Consider the following 26,915-nt stretch of genomic DNA (forward strand, 5'->3'; position numbering starts at 1 on the left):
CCAGATATCCCCAGACCAGATATGGGATACCCCTAAACGAAATCTAATCAAGATTTATGTTTCACCTTCAATCCTTGTCTCTCAGTTGCGTTGGTTTTTTTTCTCATTTTTTACATGTCAAATCTTCAAGATCATTAGCTAGCTATTTAAAATTTAGGAGAGGGTTGTTAAAAGGCCACATGGCTCTTGAACCAATGCTGGGACAACATGGGGAAGCATCAATGGCGGCAGGATTTTCACTTCTCATTTGCGAGTGGGATAGTCCTTTCACCCCTCCCTATATCTGGGTGTAAAAACCACACTCGCTTCTAGGCTTATTTTCCTTAAATTTTTAATATTAGTTAGATATCTCCTTGAATCAGAAAGTTTTATTCTGGATTATCAAAAAACAGATCTGGATATTTTTCAATCCCATTCGGGTGCTGGTATCATTAACAAGTATGGATGCAAATCGAATCAAATACGGATTTTCAACTATCCATTTACATCCCTTTTCATCACAACAATGAGCCTAAGCCAATTAGTTTTATTGTCAAGGTTTTTACAGGATCTACATCACGAAGCAAGAAATACAAGAGTCATCATTTATAATAGAAGCTTTAATGCAAGCATGGGATACATCTCAAATAACCCTATATCCCACACATAGATGGTAAGAAATACATTGATTCGTGTACCAGAATCTGTTATCTTTCAACAGAATACTAGCACAAGGCACTTACAATATAAACTCACTCGGCATTGAAATGCAACTGAAAGTACCCATCTACTTTCAGCTGCAACAATGTTAACAAATTTTCTTTTCAATCTATATTGATGGAAAACAATCAAACTGGGATACTTTATAACCTAAATGTAGATTGTAACTAACTGAACCTCGAGCTGTTTCTCCTGGCCCACCATTTCTTTTTTTTGTCAGCACTTGCTGCATCACTTCCAAGCTTTTGCAGTATCGACTTTGTCTCCCGTAATCTTGATGCATAATCCTTCTTCCATGATTCAAAAGTCATCTTCAACCTCCTTAATTCTTGGTCTGGGTCTATACCAGCCTCTGCCTGTCCCGACTTCACTTCCACTAAGAACTTGGCATCATCACTAAATACCTGAGTCCGCTGCTCAAATTCTTCTGCCAACCGATTGAGAACACTGAAACCTGCACTCATTTCTCTGCCTAAGAACCGTGAACCAGATCCCACCCCATTGCTCTCCGGTCCCTTATCACTTCCAAGATCTGAGCTGTAATCTCTGTCATCAGTCGCACTGGCTGAGGCATCAGATGATCTTGGAGCATCATCAACCACAAGACTTTTCTTTGCAATTGACAAACTGGACTGCAGGGATCTCATCTGTTTCTGCCATACTTCTTCCATTGACTTCATCTTTACCTCATACTCAGACCACCGATTCTCATACTGCTGGAGTCGTTGGTGGAGGATGTCATTTTCCTCTTCCTTTTCTCTCAGAGCAGCCTCAGCCTTTAGAACTCTACGCTGTAGCTCAGCAAGGACTGATGCCTTTACCAATACCTCATCTGCTTCAGAGCCCTGTTTGGATATCCAAGCTATTAGCATCATGAAAGTGAGCAATTGATAAGGGAAAGAAGAGATGAGATTAGTATAGTAATCCATTTTTCTTACAAGAACCTGGGAAAAGATGAAGGGCAACATTAATATGGTGAAAGTTGTGGGATGCTGGTAACACAACGAATGATTACATTTTATAAACTTATCCCTTGCCAGAGACTAGGACAATGTTTTTCTAAAACCAATACGATAATCCTACCATCTTATACAACCATGAAGCCTAGGACAAAGTTATTCATGCCAACAGGATGATCCTGACATCCAATAAATCCTTTCCAAGGAAAGAAAATAGGGTCGAGGATTGTATCAGGATGCAGAAAAAATAGAACAGGTTGATAAATATGAATGCATCTCACGTATGAAACAACATACAGGATGAAAATTGCATGCCTTCCTGACCAACTATTGCCTTGTCAGCTTATATTGGGGAAATAAAAGAAACAAAACCTTTGTTTCGCTAAATGATATTCAATGTTCAAATTATGTAGACAGATACGGCCGAGAAATTAATATTTTTATATCTGCTTTGGCATGATGAATCCTCTCTCTCCATCCAAAGAAAAAAACATTTTTTTTTTTGAAGCAGGTAGTTTTCGCCATATATACACGAAGCAAGGTTTCAGATAACAGGATTGGATTGGGTGGATCAGCTTGCCAATACCACACAGTGCTGGTTAAAGATCAAGCAGGATCGCACTGGATGGGCACAGCCAGATCCCAGCTCCAATAGTGAGTTTTAAATCCTTGGTTCAAAACTCACAGCCAGGAGAAACCAGCCGACATCAAGTGACGAGATATCGTAAAAGTGCAAAAAGCTGGTCGGAGCACCACAAGGATGTCACCGAGAAAAGTTCACTGCAGTAAAACACCAGTGGCATATAATACCTTTATGCCTTCAAATTTCTTGGATGAGTCTAGTAAACCGACATCTCCAGAACACCTTCTAACGAGCCAGCCTCGAATAACTGCAAAATGTGTTTAGCAGGGTCAAGATATATAAAGTTTCTTGGGAAAATTAAAATATATACAGTAAGCAGTTTCGTATCTACTCCTTGGAAGAAGATAAACCTCTTGAAACTTAGCCCTCAAGTTTTATCCAATCAAAGGCATATTGAAAAAAACACCTAATTGTTTGAATATTTGATCCTAGGATGACTTCAGAGCCCCCGCCCAAGCCAGTTCTATATATATATATATATATATATGGTAAAAGTACTCCTGGCAGAACATCAAGGTAGCTTGGCCTATGGCCCATGGATAGGAGACATGTTAATGAAGTCACGGGCAACAGTGGGGCCTATTTTAATAGTACTAGTTTATGAGCTTTTGTTTTAAGTGATTTAATTTGTACCGGATCCAATATAAGGTGCAAAGTTAAGTCCATAGGGGTACATGAATTTAGTGTTCTAGTGTGTGGGGCCCTCCTAGTCTATTTATTAATCGGCGTCATGATAAGTTCAGGAGTTTTAACTTTTAAGTCCAGCAGAGTTCTTATCTTCTGATTTTACAAAAGATGCGTAACCCCCAATTCCTAAGTGCTAATTTGATCCTAATTAATACTACCATCTCTCTATGGGATGATATTCTTCTTCTCTCATCCCTTTTCACTGCTACATTCTTCTCTTCTCTTCTACCTTCTACTGAGTCTACTCAGGTTCTGACCTGCAGAACAAGCATGTCAAACTCCATCGATTGGAATCTCCTGCTATTCAGGAAGTGCAAGATATGAAACTAAACTTAGTTTTATATTCTGATTGGTTTTCTGAATCTGATTCCTACTTTATCACTGCCTTTTTTTTTTTTTTTATTTCACATTTGACAGCTATTTTTAGTTCTTCATTCTGTCAATTCTGTTTTCTGAATCCGATGTTCTATTACTCTGTTTCACTCCCTTTCTGATTTCACATCTTAAAACTATTTTTAGTTCATTCTGTTAGTCTCACATATATTTTCTCTTTTCTCCTTTTTTTATACCTCTTTTTCCCCCAACATAAGCTGCTGGAAACACCAGTAACCTTTTCAACTCTTGGTTTTTCAGCACATATCTCAGATCCGGGCCTATGGTGCAACCAATCAAATCATTAGTCTCTAATCTGGGATTTAGGGTTGGCTGGCAGCATCACATGTGGAATATCATATTCTAACTATTTATGCTCTTTTTAAATATAATAAAATAATATTCAAAAAAAAAAAATTCTAAACAATATTACTAAAAAGGCAAGCTGCTGGCCTCTTTTCTGCCACATGCAAATGTTTGGTGTGCTTCAAAATTTGTTGGGACCATGTCATCATGTAATTACTTAATACTCAAACCAAGTTGACAATGCCACATGTCAGGGAAGTGCTTTGAAAATCAATAGAAAAAATTCACTTTTGGCTTGATCGAAAAACTCCCTTTGGTTGAAAGCTAAGCACCATCTCGATTACACTAATCAAGGCCCAAAACAGTGAAATAAAAAGGATAGTGGTGCCAAACCAGGACTGCTATTCAACATATGTCAATGAAACTGTTAAAGTGTCTATCTAATTACACAGTATCACCTAATTCTCTAGCAAACATTTTCAATGTTTTACCCTAAAACAAATGCATAATTGACCCGACAATACTAAATATCATTAAAAGAAAATGCTGGTCCAGAAATAGTGAAAGTTCTGTATCATGGGAATATAAGACCTGGGCAGTACTTGCATACAAGAATTTAAAACGTTGAAAACTACCGGTTACCCCAGAATACAGGAAATATCTTACCTGACTGTATCAACACCGATGCCTCACGAATATTCATATAACTTTTCCTAGCAACTTTGCCTTTTATCTGCTTTTGTATAATCACAGCAGCTCTATGCCTTTTTACTAAGATCACATACTCCTTTCGGTTCTTCTCACCTCGAACAACTGCAAGGTTACAGCTGAATATTTATTACCAAAACTGGAAATAAAGAAATCAAACTTAACAGTATTCCATTTAAAGACCATTGCATGGGTTGAGTTAAAGTATTCTACAAGTGTCCGGCACCCTCATAACTTGCCATATGTTTCATGATAAGGGATCACTTAAAAGATCAGTATGAATGGATGATTCCAACCATGCTCTTTTTAATCATTTATTTCTGACAGCCATTGAGAATTTAAATAAAGTTTCACAAGGTTCCAGAAGGTAATATTCGGATTAGATGGTCAACATCATCTAAAAAAAAACTCTGTATGTAGTCTATAACCTGAGACCTCATTATCAGTAGGTCCTGATCCTTTAAAAATGTAACATATGGCATGTTATTGGGCCAAAACACCTCTGTTCATATCCTGTAGGCCCCAGATATCCCTTTCCTTTTAAATAGTTGTCAAAGTTTCAACAGAAAGTTGGGAGCCACAAACATGACTGCAGTGTGGAGATTCCTTTTCTGAATTCCTTGACATAAGAGCGAGCCTGGTGACCTCTGAAGCAGCTCTGGACCCGTAAAATGCCATGGAGAGTACGATTTCTAGTATCCTCAAGCACACCAATCTATAAAGTAAAATAATCAACATAACATAAGCATATAGTGGATATGATTCGACTTATGTGGGGAAAATTAAATAAAAGGACACGTGAACATTTTCTCAACATCTTCCAAATTCTGGCTCAAATAACATAAACCACATACAAGGATCTCTGACTTTCAGATGAGGCAAACATAAATAACAGAAAGTAGATATTTTTCTTCAAGAAATGGGAGGTAGAACACCTGTTCTGCTAGGAGAGGCAACGTTGGCTGGCTATAACTGCCACGTGGCAGTGTATTTGTTGCTCAAATTTTAGCCTCAGGTAGGTCTACCAATGCTATCCATGTGTAAAATTTCAATAGAAATGAAATATTACACATGGCAAAAATATGGTCAAAGCATGGCTAGAAAGTAAAAAAATAGAAACAGAAAGGAGCAATATAAAATTCCAACAGTTCAAAAAATACGGGAAAAGTCTAATACAAGGCAGACCATATGGTTGATCTATCAAACCAACAGTTCAAATTAGCCACAGGGACCCTCCCTGTGGATGAATCACAACCGCCAATGTTGCTTACCTGGCCCCTATCAAAATGCAAATTCTTTGATACTTTTCGCCTTTTCTAATGAATAGGATTGATCAAGGACAGAAATAGAAATTTACTTCTCAACATGCTCAGTGTCATATCTGTTAGCCAGGTAGGGCCCATGAAACTCAGTTTCACATAATAACAAGAGTGGAAGATGATGGAGCAGCAACAAAAAACTAAGCTACATTAATCACCCAAAGCATCAAATTTTGAATTTTATAGCTCATTTCTATCCAGAAGATTTGTAAAACACTAATAAAAAACATTTTTCCTAGGTTTCAGCTCAAACAGAAATGCATGGATGTGTTGGTTTAGTATGATGTATGATTAGTCAGGCTTCATTCTGTAGAAGCCAGATTAAACAAAGCAAAGAAGCATTCAAAATTCACAAATCAGAGTACAGCCAAACCCACAATATCATGGGCCCCCCTAACCCAGCCTAGCATCTCGCTCAGGATGTTACCATATTATCAGTTTTTTGTTGAAAATGTATATGGAACTGCTCTTTTTTTCTACGACCATGATAAACCTAATGAATGGCATAAACCAAGAGATATAAATGCATATCCCATAAAAGTAATAAAAAATAGTTTGGACAAAGAGGATATGAAGTATTATCCTACCTGTCCTGTTCGGAAAAACAATTTTGTGTAGCCCACTTGATACATCTCCGGCAGAATATTGAACTGGTGTAGAATTGCAACTGAAACACTTAGCGGATCTTGAGAAGCAACACTCTCCAGAAGAAGAAAACCGTATCTGGTGTGAGGTTAAAAACAGCCAGCAGGGGCAGGGAACCTTAGGCTCTTGCAAAATACATAGTTTGAGAAATTATTACAATAAGAACAGAGAAGCTCTAAATATAAAGCAACCTTCTTGCGAATTTTTGGTGAGACATCCTAGTAGGGTAGCCTGATCTTGATATACGAACCACCTCGAGGACTCCACAACATCTTAGCTGCAGCAATACAAGCCCCTGTTCATAGATTCCAGGACGTTGCAAATTGTTGGGCTTGATACAACGTATGAAGTGAGGTGTTGTGGTCCCCAGCCGTTGCATGAGTTGGAAAAGTTGACCCTAAAAAATTATACAAGTTAAAAATAACAAGCACAGGAAGGCATATGGGAACCCTAAATTTCGGTAAGACAGGTCTCAACTTACAACTTCAATTTTTGAACATAAATTCTGATAGAAAAAACAATCTCTACAGTAGCTGGCACCTTTCTCAAGAAGTGGCAAAAGAATAATAAGTTGCACAGCAGTCAATGGAATAATTGCCATTATTTATCGTTTTTTGTTAATGTTTACCAACTATTTGTATGTTAACTGCCGGTAAGCACTTTAAAATTGTAATCACAACAGCTACTTCAAACCACAGAGTAGACACATAAAGCATCACAGAAAATCGCAACATGAAGAATCATGTGGTATTGAGTTATACTTCTCTTTTTTTCATAAAGTGACTATGGACCATGTGAAACCTTAAAGTTGAGTCCAGGCACAAGAAAGAAACTAAATTATACTTTACCTTAAACTTTGTTCCAACACTTAACTTCTGGGAATCTGCTCCACCTGATTTATGTATCGGACCCACCACTGGTTTCTCAGACTGCATAAGCATATTGGATGCAAATATCTGAGGGAGTCGACATGTGCAAGATGACAGAAGCTGAATAGAGTCTAAGTGCAATAGATCCCTGTTCTTCTCCAAGAATCCGGTCGTATCATATGTAACCTGAGTACAGAAGCAAATAAACTTCAAATCATTAGGTAACAAGAAAAATGAAGGGCAAAAACAAAAACCCATGCCCCAGAACAAGATGATCCACAGAAGGCAGCATGGTGCACTAGGTGGGCATACAAGGGTGTGCCATCCAACTATACAAGAGTTAGAAGCATTAACTCTCAGGACTTGCTCATCACCATAACATAGAGGTGTGGATATCAAAAGAGAAAAAAGAATAAGAAACAGTCCAGTTGCATCGTTTTGTTAGGAAAATATCTTCATGTTACTTTTCTTTTTTAAATCCAGTTGCATCATTTTTTTAGGAACACATCTTCACATTAGTTTTAATTTTTTTTTTGTTTTTAAAACAACTTTCCAGTTTGTCACAGAAAGCTTATGGTTTTTCAGCCAGACTGTATTCCATACAATTAGAACATGATCAGAGTAAGTTATGGCGAAGGTATGGATAATGTATAGGTTCGTGAGAGCATCAAGAAACATGGATATCCAAGCCCAGGACAGGATCAAGTAAATCCATTTTTAAGTTGAGTGATGAGTTCACGAGATGATTCAGTTCACTTGCTGCCAATCCAGGGGGACTGATTCAGGTTGGATAACTGTTAATATAACCAATTGAAACCAACAATGGCATACATGTCAAAATTCAATGTGACACAACACTGCCACTTGTATTAAAGGTTCTACGACAAGTGCCCTCCATGTTCTTCAAAACAAGAGGGTTTGTTAGTGGACAAGTGACAACCTCTCCGGCATAATGGAGGACTGTGAAAGCACTGCCTCGTTCTCCCCTGAAGCAAGAATTAGAGTTCAGATGCCGCTTCAGCTTGTCAGAAAATGTCGAGTCAGTGCCATTTGGGAAAGTAGACTCCTCATCCAACAGAGACAGTAAACCTAATGGTTTCTGCATGAACAATCAGAAAAACAGTTCCAGATTTAATCATAAATTAATAGTAGACAAGAAATTTATTCAACACAAATAACAATGGAAACATATCCAAAAAGTAAGCAGTGGAACTATGAATTTATTATATTAAGAAAGCAGTGGAACTATGAATTTGATTATATAATCTTCCTTCTGATTTCCTTTCGAACAAAAATTGATTGTTTATGAGAGAAGATAGTTTGCAGCAATCTTATTTAACAAACTGAATTGAAAGTTGGTGTGAAGGTGTGGTGGGGTGAGGGGGAAGATAATAAAAACACCAATACTATATACTGTTCAGTTTCTAAAAAGGAAACTTTTAATCTAGGTTCAATCGAAGTTTTCAACATAAATAATACAATTCAGGCTGTTACTTCGAGTATGAACATCTTCCTCTTCAACACCATATCTCCTTGGTAAAATATTTTCTTCTAATGCCAACAAACAAATTTATCAACTGTATTAACATGAATAATTAATGAATGACATACCTTCTCAAAAAGATTTAGGCAGTCTTGGTTGTCTTCAAATTCAACCTTCGCCCAGTCTATGCCATCTTGGATATATTCCTGAGACAATAAATCTATGTTATTGTTCAAAAACAATAAACTCATAACTATGTTTTACACTTGATATTCATAAAGTTAACCCTCTGTTATCTGGTTCCAATCAAATCCAGGTTGCATCGTCCAATCCACTTTGCAAGAAACCAATCTTGCAAGTAGATTGAATGATCCATATGTATTAAATATAATAGACCCATCTGATTCAGTTCCAGGTCTGGCGATCTTAACTGGGATTGATTGATTGATCCTCAAAACCTAGATAGAGGAGTAGGGTGTAAATAACTCAAGACCATGTATTCCATACTTGAACCACACCAGAAGTACCAGGTTCAGATTTTATGAGGTCCAGAAACATGCATGATAGTTGATATTAGACCCGATTGATTGGGTATCTTATACATCTCTTAATTAGGTACCAAACATCAAAATCTCAGTTTTATAATAGGAAAGCAAAGAAAAATAAGAAAATTGCTACAATGAATCACATATACTGATATACACATTCATCCTTAAATTTTCATAAATTTCATGTATTCTTAAACTTACCCGGAACCTAATAATGGACCCAGTACCTTAAAACGGCACCAACACATAAAACAATACCTAACCCTACTACTTATAGGGCTGGCTAAGACCATCTAGTAGTAAGGTCACTGCTCCCATTAATGCCCCTAAAGTATTGGGATGCGCACAAAATATATCATGTACTGTAAGTAGAGAAAATACTCTTAAGTAAATCAATTAGAAGAAAGGTTAAATTTTTATGTGTTGAAGGAAGTATTATAATAAACAGGGAGTATCACTTCTAACTAATAATGTATTAGAGCATCCACTAGTATTTACACTGTTAAATTAAGTTTATTAGTTTTCGGTACAGAACTGAGTTGGCTACATGAAAATATAATTTTGCACTAGAGGTGTTTGCTGTTTGAAAAATCATATAAAAAGGGTTACTGTAATTATTTAACATGAGATAACATTAGCAGGATACGCAATAAAGTTTGACTGATGCAGCCAAAACTACATCACCATATTACCAGTATTTAAAAGGTGGATATCAAAATACAGTAGGAAAGAAGTGAAAGGACTATGACACAGAAAAAGGTTGCATTTTAGGCATACAAAAAGGATTTAAGTTAAGGAAAAAAATTCATAGACCAGACCCTACAGGACTAGGGAAATATACATTTGAACCGTTATGCATCACTCTATGAAAGAAAGCCTGAAGTTGAAAGCTGCATCACAGTAACGGTATCACAGCTAATTAAGATTACAAAACCACTTCAGTTAGCCACATCAAGTTTTTCAGGAATATTTTGAAGGAAATCTAATTTCCAGATACATTCATACTCACGATAACATGTTAATATATCCCTTGTCCAAAAGAAAATACATGCCCCTTACCTCCTGCTCTAACTTGAATAAGTGGCGATTGAAATGCTGTTGCAATCTCTCATTTGCATAATTTATGCAGAACTGCTCAAAACTATTTTTCTGTAAAGAAAACGGTTAAATAAGCAATAGGAATATTTCGAAGCCTTAAATACATCGAATGATTAAAAAGGCAGGCATAAGAATAACATACATCGAATGATTCAAAGCCATAGATGTCAAGAATGCTGATGGATCGGCCTGTACGCCGCTTTCCTACTTCCAGTGATTTGTTGATTTGGTCAACCAGCCACTCAAACAAGCAAGCATAGATTGATTTGGCCATTGCATCTTTTGTGTCAATTGCCTATAGCAAGCAAAATTGGATAGAGAATTTTATGAGTCCAACACAGCACAGAAGACACCAGACTTTCTGCATCACAACTCATGAGGACAGACTGCCAAAATGCACATTTGGAAATATGGCACATACTCAATGGAGTGTGACCTGCCTCTTGATGTCACTCTGGTCAGGTGGTCGTATTCATTTTATCATATTCTTTGGAAGTCAAGAAATAATATGTAGTAGAGAATTGTGGAGGAATGATGGATTCAGTACAAAGATTTCCATGAGGAACCTGCCAAGTGAAATATCAAACTCCTTGGATGGTTCCACATGGAGTTTGGCAACTGGTAGACCATTTAAAGTCTGTAATAAGATAGCCATAGATTTGCTTCATCAAGTTTATATTACCTGAGATAGTGTGAGCTTTTGGACAAAAATTTCATTCCCCACTCTAATTTTGCGAGTTGACAAAGCTAGACTTAGTGCATCAACAGTACAGCCAATCAATTGAGCAACAGTATTTAGACCTGAAAAATAAAATTTCAATTAAGGGGGCATGAAAACACTACGCATCAAATTATGCATCATGCATGTCAAAAATAAAGTAAGAGGTAAGAGAAAAGAATAACCAAGTGCTATAGTTATGCATCTTTCTTAGCAGTGTTATAGTAAACACCATAACAGCAAAGACATTTCGGTGGTTTCAAACCCAACCCAAGACAAAAACTGGTATGAAAGAAATTTCGGCCCAAATTTCTAGCAATAGCCCAGAAAAAATTACTTGGTTTCAACCAGGTTTTGGAAATTTTGACCTTGGTTGAAACCTAAGATTTAGAAAGGCAGCAGTACTGCAAAGGAAGACTTGTATTAGATTTCCCAAACCTGTCCTGCATCATATTCCGTTATGTTAGTTTCCTGGTTAGTTTAGGAAGTTGTTTCCCAGTATAGCTAAGTGTCTTGAGTTGTGCTGCAGTTATGATTCCTTCTCTAAGTCTGAGAAGGAAAGCTGGTTGTAATCTGTTATTATAAATAAAATATGCAGGGGGACTGTGTGAGTATACACTCTTGGCAGTCCCTTCTTTCTCATCTTTTCTTTCATCTTCTCGGTTGCTGGTTTTATATTTCAGATATTGCTTCACTCTAGTTTATTCTTTTATTAATTATTTTACAGAGAGAGACAATTATTAAAAGACAAAAAACAATGTGAGAGGGTGTAGTGTACCCTGCTAGCTCAAAGAAACCTCTCCCATATAATTTATATGCTAGTATCAATGTAGAAGCCATATCAATGCCATATGATATGATTATGCTATTAATGACCTAATATGAGAAATCCAATTTGTAATAGCAAAACATAGGATATATCATATAAGCATAATCATTTAAAACCAAAACAATAAACATAAATCAGCATGAATTGACATACACAATAACACAGAAAATGGGCAGTTGCAGAATAGTATAAGTAATCTATATACTCAAGAATTTTATATGATGCACTTGAACAATATTGCATGCACAAACAGATAATAGTGTTAGAAACGGACTATTTCTAATAATATTAACAAAAAAATCTATAAACAAGGGTGCCCACCCAGGACACAAGGCGGGAAAGGCGATCAAGACAATGCCTAGGCGACGCCTAGGCGACGCCTAGGTGACCAAAGCTTTCCTGCTTCAAGTAAGGCGTGCTGTTGCCTTGGCCGAGAAAATCCGCCTGGATGCCTACGCAACACCTTGACAACTATGTTGTACATAAACGGTCGGCGTATCACGTGCTTTGTCCAGTAGGGTGACAGAAATGTTATTATACACTCCCCTCTCTCCCCCATCCGACGATTGAAGCCACGGCCATGTATATACACGGTTGTGCACAAAACCTTTTGCCTATAATTTTTCATAAGTTTTTGAATTCAAGTAATGGGGGTCGTTCATGTGTTATAGAAAGTTTAGTTACTATCTAGTTGTCCTCAAGTGAGTCACCAAGTCTTGTAAGAAATTTCTATTTTAATTGCTTTCCTCCTTCTTTTAAAGGTTCATAAATACATTATAATCCCCACAGTTTGTGGAATTGATGAATAAGGTTAAGTGCAAGTTTAAGTGAGATGTGTTCACGTGTGTCTAGCATGTTACCGGGGGAAATGCTTCCTCCTCTTCTTTTCTATCCTTTGGGCCCCATTTGTTTGAGGATAAAAAGGAGTGGGAAACTAGTGAGGGTGGGTCCCATATGTTGTGGGTTGGGTTGACAAGGAAAGGGAAGGAAAGGAAATAATGGAATATGCAATGTTTAGTAGGGTGGAATTTGGTGGGAAAGAGTGGAAATGGAGGTGGGGTGGGATTCTATGGGAAAGAGAGGAAATAAGAGAAGAGAGATAGACACAAAAGCAACTTTCCCATGAATAGTGCCAAATTGGTAGGAGTTTGAAAGTGAATGGGGAGAGAAAAAGTTGAATGCCACATCAGCAGATAACAATAATTGCATTTAAAGAACTTGTCTGGTAAGTTTCCCACCCCACTTTTTAAAACACTCATGTTTGTGAGAAACAAGTACAAGTGTCCCACTCCACCTTTACCTTTTCTACTTTTCTCCGTCAAACAAACAGGGATTTGAGGATCATGCTTCTTTTTTCCTACCTACATTCTACCGTACCCTAAATCATATCTAGGACCATAGCTTACTTCTGTAACTTTTCCATTCTTTGCTTTCACCTAACATATACAAACCGCCATTTCTCTATTACCCTCTTTGTCCTGTCCTATAGAGTCCTTCCAAGCACAGTTCGGATGTAATAGGTGCTAGATATCAAAAACCTTAGGCTGTTTTACATTACTCCCATCAGGAATTTTTTTTTTTTTTTTTGGGTGTGTGGATGGGTGGGGGAGATATATATCCCTGACATATATAATTTTTTTTAGAGGATATCTAGCAACTAAATTGAAAATGGTCAGTCAACCTCCCATTATAAATTAACCAACTTCACTTTATTGCAGTGGAGAACTCAGTAGTCAAGTTGATTAACTAGTCATGAGCCATGGATGCTGCTGAGCCAACACAACACTTAATTGTGGGGACAAGCCTAACCCAATTTCTATTAAATCAGGCCCTTGGTCCAAGGCAAGTGCAGCCTGTCAAGGATTCAGGCACAATTCTTCAACTTTGAGCAAATGATTTTCTACAGCTCATAGAAAGTAGTGTGAAGAGAGTTATGGTTTAACCTTTAGCCTTGGTCTTCTAAGCAGTTTTCTGTAGAACATCTTAGACTTCCTAGGAATCTAGAGAATAGTCGTTAACTATATTCAATCCTAGGAGTTGTCTCTAGAAGAATATTCACATATCTATCGGAAGGAGCATGGTAGCGAATGCAATGCAGTTTGGATTCATGTTCTTTGGTACACCATATAGTATTTTGGTGTTCATTCCATACTGGGGTTCATTCTAGCCCCTGGTTGACCTGAGTCCCAGACTCCCAGTTGAAGACCAGGACATCCAAACAAAGAAAAGACTCTAGAAGATGCAACAAAGTATTTGCTTCAAAGATGTGTGATGGAAAACTAATAATAAGACTGACACCAACTTCACGTTATAAACACATTATCAGGATTGTTCTCATCATTAAGTGTGGGAGGGCTATCAGGCCTGTTCTCATCATTAAGTGAGGAAGGGCCAAACTGTAAACTATTATCCAAGTTTCATCCCATTAATTAATGAAAACAGACATGCCAGAATTTTTGTTTTCAACTTTTAATAGACAGAGTCAATCATGAAAGCAGAGTGAGATGTTCTCTATCTATGGTCCTCCAAAACCAGGCTTTATTTTCGACCTCATCAACCATCCCAAGCCCTTTTAACCTTCAGAAGTGTAAGGAATCACACCCACCTGGAACCCTATAACAACTATTCAAATCAGCAAACACAAATAAAGATTATAGCACATTAAAAGAGGGATAACAATCAACTATCGTAACCTTAAGACAAGCTCATTCTAGCTTTAACGATTTTTACCTTCATCTACAGCAGCTACCACATGGTTTTCATTATCAATCACATTAAAAGAGATGTTGCCCAACCACAAAACAGCAGCAAGCATCGCAAAAACAGTATGCTGATCCTCTTTGCTAATATGAACAATATCCATAGCTTCCTGAAATAGGAATAGAAGGACATTGAGCACAACACCACACAGAGATAAGGAGACCAAAATTACTTTTGCTTAAGTTCAATCCAATAAGACATAGAACATTATTTTAAGTACCGTAACAATGCGAAATCTTTCAGCATCATCAACCCCAGAAATAGAAAAGCAACTGCTCTGGCTCAAATATTTGTACTCATTTGCATTCTTTAAATTCAACTTCTCTGTGATTCAACATAAAAAGGGGGAGGGGGGGGGGGGCAGTTAATTAATGTGATTAAAGTACACATGAAAAGCAAAAGAAATCTTACTGTATCAGATACAGATTTCAAATTTTCTAACATATCCAAACATTCATGTCACTCAACATTAGTTTCAACAATGACACAAGGGTAGACAGACTACATTACGAGACACATGTATCTTGAAAGTGTTTCGACATGGGGAGGGGGTGGTGAATTAGAGGTTAATCTATTCTTGGACAACAAAAGTTAGCAGATAATTTCAGACTCCGGTGATTGGTCTTGTTTCAGCCTAAAGATCTAAAAATTCAGTCACAAATCCATCAACAATCCCACTCATTACAGCATTGGTGATTCTGAATTTGTAAGCATACAAAACTGTAGTAACATTATCCTATTACACTTCAGAACCTTCAGACAAGGTGTGCTACATCGTAATTGAAATGTAAATGATACACTATCATGTCTGAGATTTTGTGATTTTCAGAAAAACTTGAAAAAAAAAAGCCTTATCCCAACATACTCGCTGTCAACTATAGGAGTTGTTTGCTCACTAACCAATCTATATCTCTTTTGGACTTCTCAACAATTGGAATATCAGACTTGCATCATAGCATTCTTCACTATTTCAGCATTTGGTTTTTGATGCAAATGACTGAATCATATCAACCAACTTACCCCTGTATAACTATTAGTGGCTTAGTGCTACCACTAAGTTCGTAGAGATGTATTGCAAATGACTTAATAATATCAACCAACTTACCCTTGCATAACTATTAGTGGCTTAGTGCTACCCCTAAGGTGTTGATACAATTAGAATATACATGAATATCATAGTCAGTCCTCAACATATGCTTACATCTAAGAATGAGAAGACACATCTTGACAGAAGCAGGAAATGTCAGCTTAGTAGAACAGACTGTAGCATGTTTTCAACAGTGAATCTGTAATATCACCTTGCTTAACTTGAAAGACAGTTCAAGAATTAATGTGAGGTCAGGATTTTGCAACAAAATAACAATTAAAAGACCAATTCAGTGAACGAGGCTCCCACTACTGCAGAGTCTGGAAGGGGCAAATGAATGCAGCCTTACCCCCCTGCTTCACAGGAGAGTGTTTCCATGTTTTGAACCTGTGACCAACATGTTGCAATAGTGCAACTTAATCGTTGTGCCACAGGCTTGCCCACTCGCAAAATAACAATTAACATTTACAAATTGTTTCCTGATGCAGAAAGTTTAAGATAATATTATGGGAAACACTCTAGCCAACATAGAGGACATTGAATACCTCTAAGTGCTCGTGGAGCTCCAGTACAAAGCTGATAAAATATATGGTATGATCTTTCTCCCTCTGCACATTGGACCACCCTTGACTGCTCATAAGACAGATAATCCAATTTACTAACTGATCCTTAAAAAATCAGATAACAAAACAAGGCTTTAAGAAAGTGGAAAGCAAATACCTTTTCAAGTAAAACTGCAAAGAGTTGAGAACCACGTTGGCAGGAGGAAAACAAAAGGGTCAGGTCATAAAGGAAAGAAGCAATGGTAGGGCAAGCTCATGATCAAAGCAAGTGATCTTACATGTCTGAATTTTAGCACCAGAGATTTTACCAGTTTCACTAAAGTGAATTTCAATTAGCTTACCCTGTAGCATATCCACCAAAAAGATATTAAGAGCACAAATTTGGAATGGTCATTCCAAAAAAGCATCTAGCATATTAAGACTTCAAGTTGACAATCAATACAAAATATACTTCTGAATCCATCAAAAGGAACAGAGAGCTTACAAAACGACTTGAGTTGTCATTTCTTGATGTTTTTGCATTACCAAATGCTTCCAATATGGGATTAGTCTTCAGTATTTCATATTCTATTCCACTACCACCTCCAAGTGCAGCCAAATATTGCATTGCTATCTTTGCTGTTTCAGTTTTACCAGCTCCACTTTCACCACTGAGAGAACAGATGAACAGGAGTCAAAGAAAGAATTGAATGAGATGTACAGAAGTAAAAGATCAAAGCCAATAATTCAACAAAGAAATTGAATAAACTTCTTAGTATTGATCATAGAAATGTTTTATCTTGTGCATGCAAAAGTAGCAACAAGGGAAAGAACTTGATAACGATCAAGTGCAATGCATCCTCAATGACATAGTAGATATACAAATAAATAAATATATAAATATGAAAGAAACTATACTTTCAAAAGAATAAGAACTCTCCTTCAAAGATAATGGCACATAGCTTTTTAGGAATCCATAGTATAATTTCTAATTTAACATAAAAGAGAAACAAGAAAGCATAATCATTTTCATCAACAAATCGTATGCACTTCCATTTATAGAGCAATTGTCCAATAATATTCCAGATATGTACAGGTTAAAACAAAATAAAGAAGAGACCGAAGACCTGAAAAATCAAGGAATTTAAGATAGCTCGAATGACACACTGAAGACAGGCAAAATGTCACATCCTAAGTGGTACATCATCAAACGATTATGTGAAGACCAAAAAATAGGTGACTTAAATGTACAGAATGGTAGAAAATAGGTAATAACAAGAAGAGCAAACCATTTAAGAGTTTAGGGACTAGCCAAAAGAACACATTGCAGGAGCTTTAGGAAGAAGACTAAAGCATGCACATTGCACACTTTGGACAGTCAGCAACAGATCCCTAACACTGTTTTATCTTCAAAATATAACAAATTTCTCAGATGATTTACAAGAAGAAAAAAAAAAATCTGTGTCATAAGCATCTAATAACTGCTTGTGTCATGAAAAGAGATATATGTAATGACTATTTGACTACGATATAATAGAACACAGTCTCATACCAACCTTATAATTATTGATTGGTTGACTTCATCTGCAAAAGAGATGCAAGGACCATCAGCAGAGATACATGCAAAACAAATTAGAAGGTGTTAAATAAATAAGTGAAAGATGTCATGTCTATAGTGATTTGTCAGTTCTAAAAAGGAGAGAAACATTGACAAACATATACTCCATCCATCCCACAGAGATTGTCAATTTTGATTTACCCCACTTATTGCATTAAAGTGGGATGGATGAAATGAAGAGGTGTGTACGGAGTGTTATGTAATTGAGGTATTACTTTAAAGATTAAAAGGAAATTCTATAGGACTATTGTATGACCGGCTATGATGTATGGGGCAGAATATTGGGCATATCATATAGATATATTAAGTGTAGCAAAGATGAGGATGTTGAGAATTGAGATGGATGTGCCGCAAAACTAAGAAGAATGAAATAAGGAATAACCATGTTAGAGCTGATCTGGGAGTTTGTCCCAATACATGATAAGTTCTGAGAAAGTTGTCTAGGCATAATAATGTTCAACAAAAGCCTTGGGATGCACCAGTATGGAGGAGTGATCTGATTCAGATTGAATGAACCACAGTTACCAAAGCGGCAAGGCGATCAAGGCGTTTGAGGTGCTGCCTAACTGCCTTGGCGATTAGGCAGTCGCAAGTCACTGCCTTGGCGAACAAAACGTTGTAGTGTTCTTTTTTTATATAACCATTTTACTTGGCACAAATAGCATATTAAAATTATATAATTCTAGCTATAGGCTAAATAAATATTAAAGAATCACACCAATGCAAGATATTCATCAGAAAAACAAATCAACAAAGTGAGTAAACTAAAAAATCATAAAGCCACATCAAGTCGTAAGAAATCAACATTAAGCCGCATCACGAAATAAAAAATCAACATTAAGTCACATCAAGTCATAAAAATCAACAATTAGAGAAATGTTCTAATAAGTTTGATAGGTCAAATGATTTTATTTTTACATAAGACTTTTTGTATTAGGTATAGCACAAAACCAGTTTTCCAACAAATCTAAAATTACTTAAATCTGAGTTGCATTGACATAGTCATGTTCTTATTAAACTTATTTTAAAGTGTGTGAATGCTGTTAAAATCACCTAAATGAAAATAATTTTATGGACATCAAAACAAAAGATTATTTTACCGGACTTTTGGTTTTTAGCAATGTTTTACCATGACAAGATTTGTGTAATTTTCAGAATTGAGAAAACCCTAGCATTTGAAATCGCCCCTACAACCAAAAATCCAATTTTTATTCTTAGACTAGGGGGTTGAGTTTTTATCCTTTTCGAATTTGATTTTTAAACTATGCTTATTGGATTCAAATTGGGGGTATTTGATTATTTATGAATAATATTTAAGTAAATAAAATAACAAATATAAAAACATTTAGTTAAATGATATTTGGCATAAATAAGTACCAAAACATAAGGTGACATGCACTGCAATAAGGCAACAGTTGTCCAGGCCCCTAGAAAAGAACCTGGACACCAAGGCAGCACCCGCCGCCATGATAACTATGGAAAAAGAGCTCAGGGTAGGACTAAAATAACCTAGGAGAAATAGTGAGGAAAGAAATGCATAGTTTAGGGTCTAAACCCAGTATGACCTCGAATAGAGCTGTTTGCAGGGCTAGGATCCATGTAGCTAACTCATTTAGTTAGGATAAGGCTGAGTTTATTGTTGTTGCTGCTGGTGTTGTTGTTGTTGCATTAATCACATAAGTATTTTTCACTAATCTTCCAAAGTTACCCTTTACAAATTGACTTTAAATACTTTAAATTTGCCTTCCTCTATCCCTCTTTAATAATTAAATTCATAGTGGTAGCATTATTATCTCTACATGTTAAGGGTAAAATGAAGAAGAAAAATTGAAAAGCATTTAATATTCTAATCTAATGGACAAACAAATTGAGACATTAAAAAACTCCAAGCCAAACAGTCTTTGTGGGACAAGGGAGTAGCAAATGAAGTTTTAGCATGAAAAAGACAATATCATTGATTTATGTAGAAGTTAAACCACCTCGTATCATCTCACGGATGGCTGTATCTGCAATCACATACACATGTGGACTTTCAATAGATTTACGCCTATACGCTTCAATACAATCATTTCCATACAAGGGAACTTCCTTGAAGGGATTGATCGCAACCAACACTGGTCCTGCTTTAGTCTACATTTCACACAGATATAATACTTCAAGGACTTGGAAAGGATGAAATGTTAAAGAAGCAAATATGGGAAGAAATCTAACACCAAAGAAAACACTCACATATATCATGTCCTGAGAGTATCTATATTGAAGGTTGTATAATACTGATGGCTCGTTTAAATAACTAAGCTGCATTAGATCATCTACACCATCAAGGATATCAGGATTTGCTGGTAACAGGCTTTCAGTATTGACATTCAAAACCTGAAATTGAGAATAAATAGGTGGATTAACATGAATATTGGATATTAATGCAGAAACCCTTCCAAATTCCTGATTTACAGATTGTCACTTACCCTCCCCTCAGGAAGCGAAATAACACATTCAACCCCTGAAGTTGACAAAATCTTCCCCAGAGCCCAGTCGCCATTTGGAAGTTGACACCAAGATTGATGCTGCTTCTTCTGAGACAAAAAACTTCAGCATGTAGGTATTGGAATCAAACTACAATATGCATATTATGTTAATAAAAAGCATCATTTCTCAAAGAAAGCACCTTGCCAATCTAATGAGAGAAACTGCAAGAAACTATTAGTAGTATAGATATCCACAAGAGGATAATTGAGAACAGCACAATCATTTTGGTGTTTAACTCTCAATTGAATTAATTCCTATCAAAGATAAGGCTATCTTAAAAGAACAATAATAATGGTTATTTTTTCTTCTGTCTAGAACTCAGTTGAAAGTAATATACGAGAGAGAGACAAAGAAGTTTATTAATCATAAATCCAGGAATAGCTTCAACTTCTTAGTTAATATTTCCCCTTACTACCTCCATCCTTAAGTTCAAGTCAGTAGAATAGGCTCCTTACCAAGTAAGGGTAATAAATAGAAAGGTGTATGTTAGAAGGAGAGAGAGAGAGAGAGAGAGAGAGGCAGATTGAGCTGCTCAAAAGAAATAAATATCAGATTCCCTTCCTAGGTTAATGATTGTGAACACATTATGTACTCTATTTTGACACATGCATTTGACACTATAACTTTAGTCACACCAGGCCAGATAACAAAGTAGTGAAACTTGTAGAGTGAGATACCACAAAGTGATTGTTTTAGATATCTGAGGTCAAACATAAACAAGAAGGGTAGAAGACGAATATCCCAGAGAGTTAAAGTAGGATGGATGAAGTGGAGAGGTACCTCTAGAGTGTTGTGTACCAACGCATTCCTATAAAACTTAAAGAAAAATTCTACAAAACAATCATAAGACCGGCTATAATATATGGGGCGGAATGTTGAGCAATCAAGAAGAATGATATAGATAAGTTGGGTGTAGCAAAGATGAGGATATTGAGATAAATGTACTGTAAAACTAGGAGAGATAAAAGTAAAGAATGACTGTATCAGAGCTGATCTGGGAGTTAGTTGCACAGATCCAAAACAAGCTCTGTGAAAACCGTATGAGGTGGTTTGGCCATGTTCAATGGAGACCAGTAGATGCACCAGCAAGGAAGAGTGATCATGTCCAGATGGAACAAGCTAAAAGTGCTAGGGGTATACCTAAAATGACTACAAGAAAAGTAGCAAGGAAAGACATGCAAAGTTTAGGCCTTGACCCTAGTAGGACCTCAAACAGATCTGTTTGGAGGGCAAAGATCCGTGTAGCTAACCCTTTTAGGTGGGATGTTTATGTGGAAGTGCTATGTCTCTTTCTTTTTACTTCTATCACTTTTTTTTTTTTACATCCTTACAAATCCATGTAGCCAACCCCATTTAGTTAGGATAAGGCTGGTTTGTTTTTGTTGTTGTTTGTATACTGTTTCATCCTTCTTGCACTGGTACAACAATTATTTCATTAGAGTACATGAACTGGTTTAATATGGCAGCATAGTTAAAAGCCTCCTTATCCTAAATTCATTTGAATGAGGATTAAATTCTTATTTCACGACCTAACAACCCTCCCCCCCGGGTGAAAAATCCTTCTCAAGCAAGTTTTATTAATCAAAAGAGACACATAACAACTCACTTCTAGGAGAACGTAGGCAATAGAACCTAGATGGCAATGAAGATAGAATTGGAACTGTGTTCCTTGAGCCAATGAATTGACAGCATGGTTAAGGAGACATCTGCTATGAGCAATGATGAGACGGATTTGCTCAGATGGTTCAGCAGATGCACTGGCAGATGGTGTACAATTCTCACCCATTTCCTTCAGTTATTTTTCTCTTTGAAAGGCAGAGACCAAAAAAGAGCTGGACTCCTATTAATGCCTATATTTCAATTGCAATAATGTAGCATATCTGTAGGCACAAGTTCTGTAGGCAATGAACCAACCCAAAAGGTCCATTAGTATGATACCGGTGGTGGAGCATGCATCGGCGACTGGCTCCATAAATGTTGGTTTTTGGCATTGCCATTAAGGCTGATTCTAGCTGGCTTTCTTCTCCCCCCCCCCCCCCTTTTTTTTTTTGAGGGGAGGGGGGATGGTTAGTTAAGTTAGAGGAACGGAAGCTGAAGGTGGGATTTGATCCCAGGCTTGTGGTACAACAACCCATAGGCATTACTAGTCATCATTGACACCTTCAAAAAGTCGACAAAAATCATTAGATGTTACACAAATGGTGTGATATTCCGATAGCTGTAGACAGCATAATTAAGCTTTAGCCACTACAACAGGAGCACTATTCCACCCTGTATTGTTGTTGGAATAGAATGATAATAGATCAGCAATGTGATTCATTGTCAACCATATCAGTGGTGTGATATGACTTGTTCAGGTTGTTGGATTTTTCAAACATTTTCTTGGTACTTGATTTTCCAGACATGCCACATGATAATTGTTCGATTGTGGACAGCCCTATCGTCTTTCACTTTTGCTGGCCAAAGACGGAAAAGGCACTCAAATTTTGTATTTATTGGTGACCCAATGAGCCATTCCCCATTTTATGCTTAAAATGAACTCCTAATTGCTCTTCTAAATCTAAGTTGGGGATTTCCAGAGAAGCTACTTCTTAAGGATGACTGCCACTAGAAGATAGTCAGCATGTCCCCCTCCCTCCCCCTTTTTGGTTCATTTCGAGTGTAAAACAGTAGAAGTACTGGAATTAAAATTCATCTATTTACAAGAAACAAATAATATTGAATTTCAGCCACATTGGTATGTGTTTTTGTTAGAGCAAACACCAAGAAAACAACGAAAATAAACAGGTAATAGATCCGCACAACATAGAGAATTAACAAGGTTCACACACTGGTGTGGTGTGCTACGTCCTCGGGCGAAGAAGAAGATGTTTCACTATGCAGAAGAGAGATTACACCCAAGCAAAGGCAAAAAAACTCGCCCTGAAACCCTAGCTCAAAAAAAACCCCCAAAATACAATGACTTTCTCAATAAGACAACAATACATTATATACTCCAAGTCGCGGGTCGACCCATCGGGTCACGGTCAATCCGGTCGAACCATACTGAGGGGGCTACCCCAAGCCCGGAGCCCAGCACTAATCTTAGAAAACTTCCCATTCGGGTCACCACCAAAATATGTCGGAACAGGTCAATCTTCAAAATAGGTCAAGAATTCGAGACAAACTTAACAGTTTTCTAGCTTAAGCATTTGCAAGATCACTAAGTTCTAGAAACCCATTTTAATTGTTAATGTTTTGGATTCATCTGGCCCCATATCATGTTTGGGTGCAGCAGATGGTTTCTAGCCATTGGGAGATTCAACCCTAAATGACTGGAAAGAGACAATCTTTTGCAAGAATTGAAGTCGAACAATATTAAAGCAACGGAAAGAGGAGGAGGGATGATGGAGACAGTAACATTGTCATATAAGTAACGGAAACTTTTATCCTAGGTCAAAGCTATCTCAGGTACAGGTGATGATGAGTATTTTATACAACTCCCAGGTGATTATTTTGGTACAAAGTAAGCCCTATAGGTTACTAGAAGGGTCACATTTTCCTCAGTGCTAGTACAGATTCAGAAGTGAGAGTTCATTTTTTTTTTTTTCATTATATATATATATATATATATATCATGCATTGATGATTTAGTCTATCCCTGCCAAAATATGAAACTGTGGCCAAGTTTTTTCTTCTCCTTGTATTTCAGGTTTAGACAGATAACGTAAGAGATGTAAGGGTAACAAAGAACCATTTGCACCGTGTGCACATCTGTTATTCAACTTCCAATACAAGGAAAACTCTCAAGAACAAATGCTGCACCCATCCTTCTTCCTCTAATCCTCCAATTTCATGTGCCTATTTGCTACTTAGAAGTTACATGGACAGACAGATAATGAAAATCACCACTATCCATATATCCGAAAGAAAGAAACAGTATAGAGAGAGAGAGAGCTAATGGAAAAGTTGACATTTTCTTGGGTATTAAAAGAAAATAGAGGCCCCCGTAAAAAGCATTAGATCCAAATTAGAAGTATGCAGCAACTATAGACATGAACTAGTTTCAATCTCAGGACATAGCAAGGCCCGGAATTTTAGAAAACAGAGGGAATATCAGCGTGAAAAAATAAAATAAAAAAAGCATTCGCATAATAAACGTATAATTCCTTCAAATAAGCCAGCCTATCTTCCCTTGGATGAGAAATCAACCATGATGCATCTAGAACTAGGCTATAATCAGGGAATAGAGAAGAAGCAACGCTTCCAACCAACACTAAAATGCAAAAGCATAACCTTAACAGGGGTCACAAAATACCTTCTTCGCAGCAGCATAAACGTTAGTGTCACTCCACCTGGAATCGCTATGGGATGGCGAGTGTGTAGGCAGAGAAGAAGTCGCAGAATCCAAGTTTTCATCACCTTCAAAAGGCCTCTCAGTCTCTTCCAAAGAAACGGTTTTACTACTGTAGGGAGATTCCTCATTGCTCTGCTCCATTTTATCTAAGGATTCCACAACCTCATCAACACGATCGTTGTTCTCAGGAATGACAGAAGAAATTTTTTTACTCGTAGTATGAGACTTCTCTCCAATCCTGATATCATGAGGCATTGATCGGATTGACTTCAATGAAGGTGGAACTCGGCCTTTTATGGGCGGCTTCTTCGGCATTTTCCTTGAAGAGGTTCGTGATCCTGATGTGTCCTTCTCAACCGGCGCCATCAGATAAAATTTGAGAGGACAAAATGCTCGCTTTTCGTCAAAGTGACTTATCAAGCTTTAAAAAGTTCCCTGTGGCCACCTATCTCTTCCAGTCTAACTCAATCGCCGGGACCGTAAACTGTGAAACAAAACACAGTTTCTCTTCGTTCCTCAATGACAAAGAAATATATGAAACGAAACAATTCAGAAGAAGCTATGGTCCATAAATGTATGAAAATAATAATTCTGACACTGGAACTTATCAACTGGAGAAATGGCAAAGAAAAACAGCAGATAACTCAAGGTCGGAGACTCGAAAATGGATCGAAGCGCTGGAGTTTCACTTTTTGCCCTGTTTGGACTTTGGATATCGACCTTCATTGATTCCTTAGTAACTTTACTGAAACGAATCAGTACCTCAATTCTTTCATCTGAACTGATCTTCAAGTAGAGAGACCAAGCTTCTATAATCTCCTTTTCAGATGCAAATGATCTTTTAATCACAGAGCACGCTTGAAAGCTCAAAACTTCTGATGATTTCCTCCACTAAACGATCCCCAAGAAACACTCAGACTTCCAATCCTCAACTGATCGACTTCAAGTACTCGCTGAAGAATCCTAAAAAAACAATCAGAAGCTCAAAAAAACACCAGAATAATTCCAGCAGAGCGACTCTTGCAACTTCACAAATGCGTAAATCCTTTCAGAGCTCCGACTGATCTACTTCTGCAACAAGATCAAAAAAATGTCAAAAAGACAAAAACAGAACAGAATCCTCGGAACTCCACATAAATCTCGATCTTCTCACCTCCCCCAAAACCTATAAAAACCGGGAGAGAAAAGCTCCAAAATTTTGCAGAAAATTTTCAGAGACGCATCGCCTGAAGGTCTTACTCCTCTCAAAAATCCAATCTCAAAACTGGGAGTTTCCAGAGATTCATAAAGGAACCATAGATTTTTCCTTTCTGAGAATAAATTCGTAGAAAATCCAAAGCGTGCGGAGACTGGAGAGACGAAGCAACTTTTGCTTTGCTTTTCTTTTCCCTTCTTTTTTTTTTTTTTTTTTCACACTTAGAAAATGAAATTAAGTCAGAATCTCGGTTTTGAAAAACAGGGTTTTACAAACCAAGAAACAAATTCAAATATTCAATTAAATTTTAAATTTAAACGATGCTTGCAAATTTTTTAAATTGACTATAATACCCCTAGATTATTAATGTCAAAAGAATAGTTTCGGTACCCCTAACTCCGGGAGCTAACAACGACGGTCTACCAACCGGCAGGTTCGTAACAAGGTTTTAAAACTCTCAATCAATGTTGATCCGAATCCGTATAGGATCATTTGTTATTGGACTGATATACCCCTGATTTTTTTTAATCTGCATTCTTTTTTAAATCTATTAGCCTTTAGATTGTAAGATTAGATCGATATCAGATCGGTCAAGAATTGTGATTATCTCAACCGATACCTATTGGATCCATGTGTTTTTTTATCATCCGATCTAATTTTTAGAGGTATCCGTATCCATGGAGAGAATATCTATATTCTATCATATCCATGATCCAACCCATATTTTATGCCTTTACATCCCTAATTAAGGGCGTGTTTGGTAATGTTCTTTGAGATAAATATGTTGTTTTGCGTTTTAAGTGCAAATGGGAATACGGGGGGACTAGGCCCACTAAGGGAGTGGGTGAACACTGTGACCAGCGAAAAGAGTAAAACCTTGAAGGGCATGGATGTAACTTAAAAAAATAATTTGGGGACCGCCTCGTCATTTCGAAAAAAAAAAAGGTTTAAAAAATTGGCTTGTTAAA

General features: G+C 37.0%; 1 protein-coding gene across 4 annotated transcripts; it reads right to left on the minus strand.

Moving 5' to 3' along the window:
• Positions 1-560: 560 nt before the first annotated feature.
• Positions 561-26,170, minus strand: LOC122089948 (myosin-1-like). 4 transcript variants are annotated; one of them, XM_042659727.1, is made up of 25 exons: positions 25,906-26,169; positions 25,515-25,823; positions 24,714-25,236; positions 20,356-20,463; positions 20,120-20,263; positions 19,870-20,020; positions 17,829-17,856; positions 16,778-16,943; positions 16,572-16,635; positions 16,451-16,464; positions 16,276-16,360; positions 14,864-14,967; positions 14,614-14,752; positions 11,019-11,137; positions 10,479-10,631; positions 10,298-10,387; positions 8,819-8,896; positions 8,148-8,306; positions 7,187-7,393; positions 6,530-6,735; positions 6,281-6,416; positions 4,960-5,089; positions 4,333-4,479; positions 2,469-2,548; positions 561-1,544 (listed from the first exon to the last, which is right to left on the minus strand). In XM_042659727.1, the coding sequence occupies exons 3-25, from the start codon at positions 25,116-25,118 to the stop codon at positions 867-869; spliced, it is 3,591 nt and encodes a 1,196-aa protein (XP_042515661.1). In that variant the 5' UTR covers positions 25,119-25,236; positions 25,515-25,823; positions 25,906-26,169; the 3' UTR covers positions 561-866. The 4 variants fall into 4 exon arrangements, with proteins under 4 accessions (XP_042515661.1, XP_042515662.1, XP_042515660.1 ...); XM_042659728.1 differs by having other exon boundaries at positions 20,356-20,460; positions 24,714-25,823; positions 25,906-26,170; XM_042659726.1 differs by having other exon boundaries at positions 24,714-25,823.
• Positions 26,171-26,915: the final 745 nt, after the last annotated feature.

This window comes from Macadamia integrifolia, chromosome 9, assembly GCF_013358625.1.
Source record: "Macadamia integrifolia cultivar HAES 741 chromosome 9, SCU_Mint_v3, whole genome shotgun sequence".
Lineage (NCBI taxonomy): Eukaryota > Viridiplantae > Streptophyta > Magnoliopsida > Proteales > Proteaceae > Macadamia > Macadamia integrifolia.

What these genes read in the sequence shown, in the direction of transcription:
- LOC122089948 (XM_042659727.1), bottom strand. Translation starts at nt 25,118, where the DNA reads ATGGCGCCGGTTGAGAAGGACACATCAGGATCACGAACCTCTTCAAGG. An exon ending in GGTAGCTGCTGTAGATGAAG is followed by an intron (nt 11,138 to 14,613) that starts GTAAAAATCGTT and finishes TTTATTTTTCAG; the next exon opens with GTCTAAATACTGTTGCTCAA. An exon ending in TGTTTTTCCGAACAGGACAG is followed by an intron (nt 5,090 to 6,280) that starts GTAGGATAATAC and finishes TTTACTTTATAG; the next exon opens with ATTGGTGTGCTTGAGGATAC.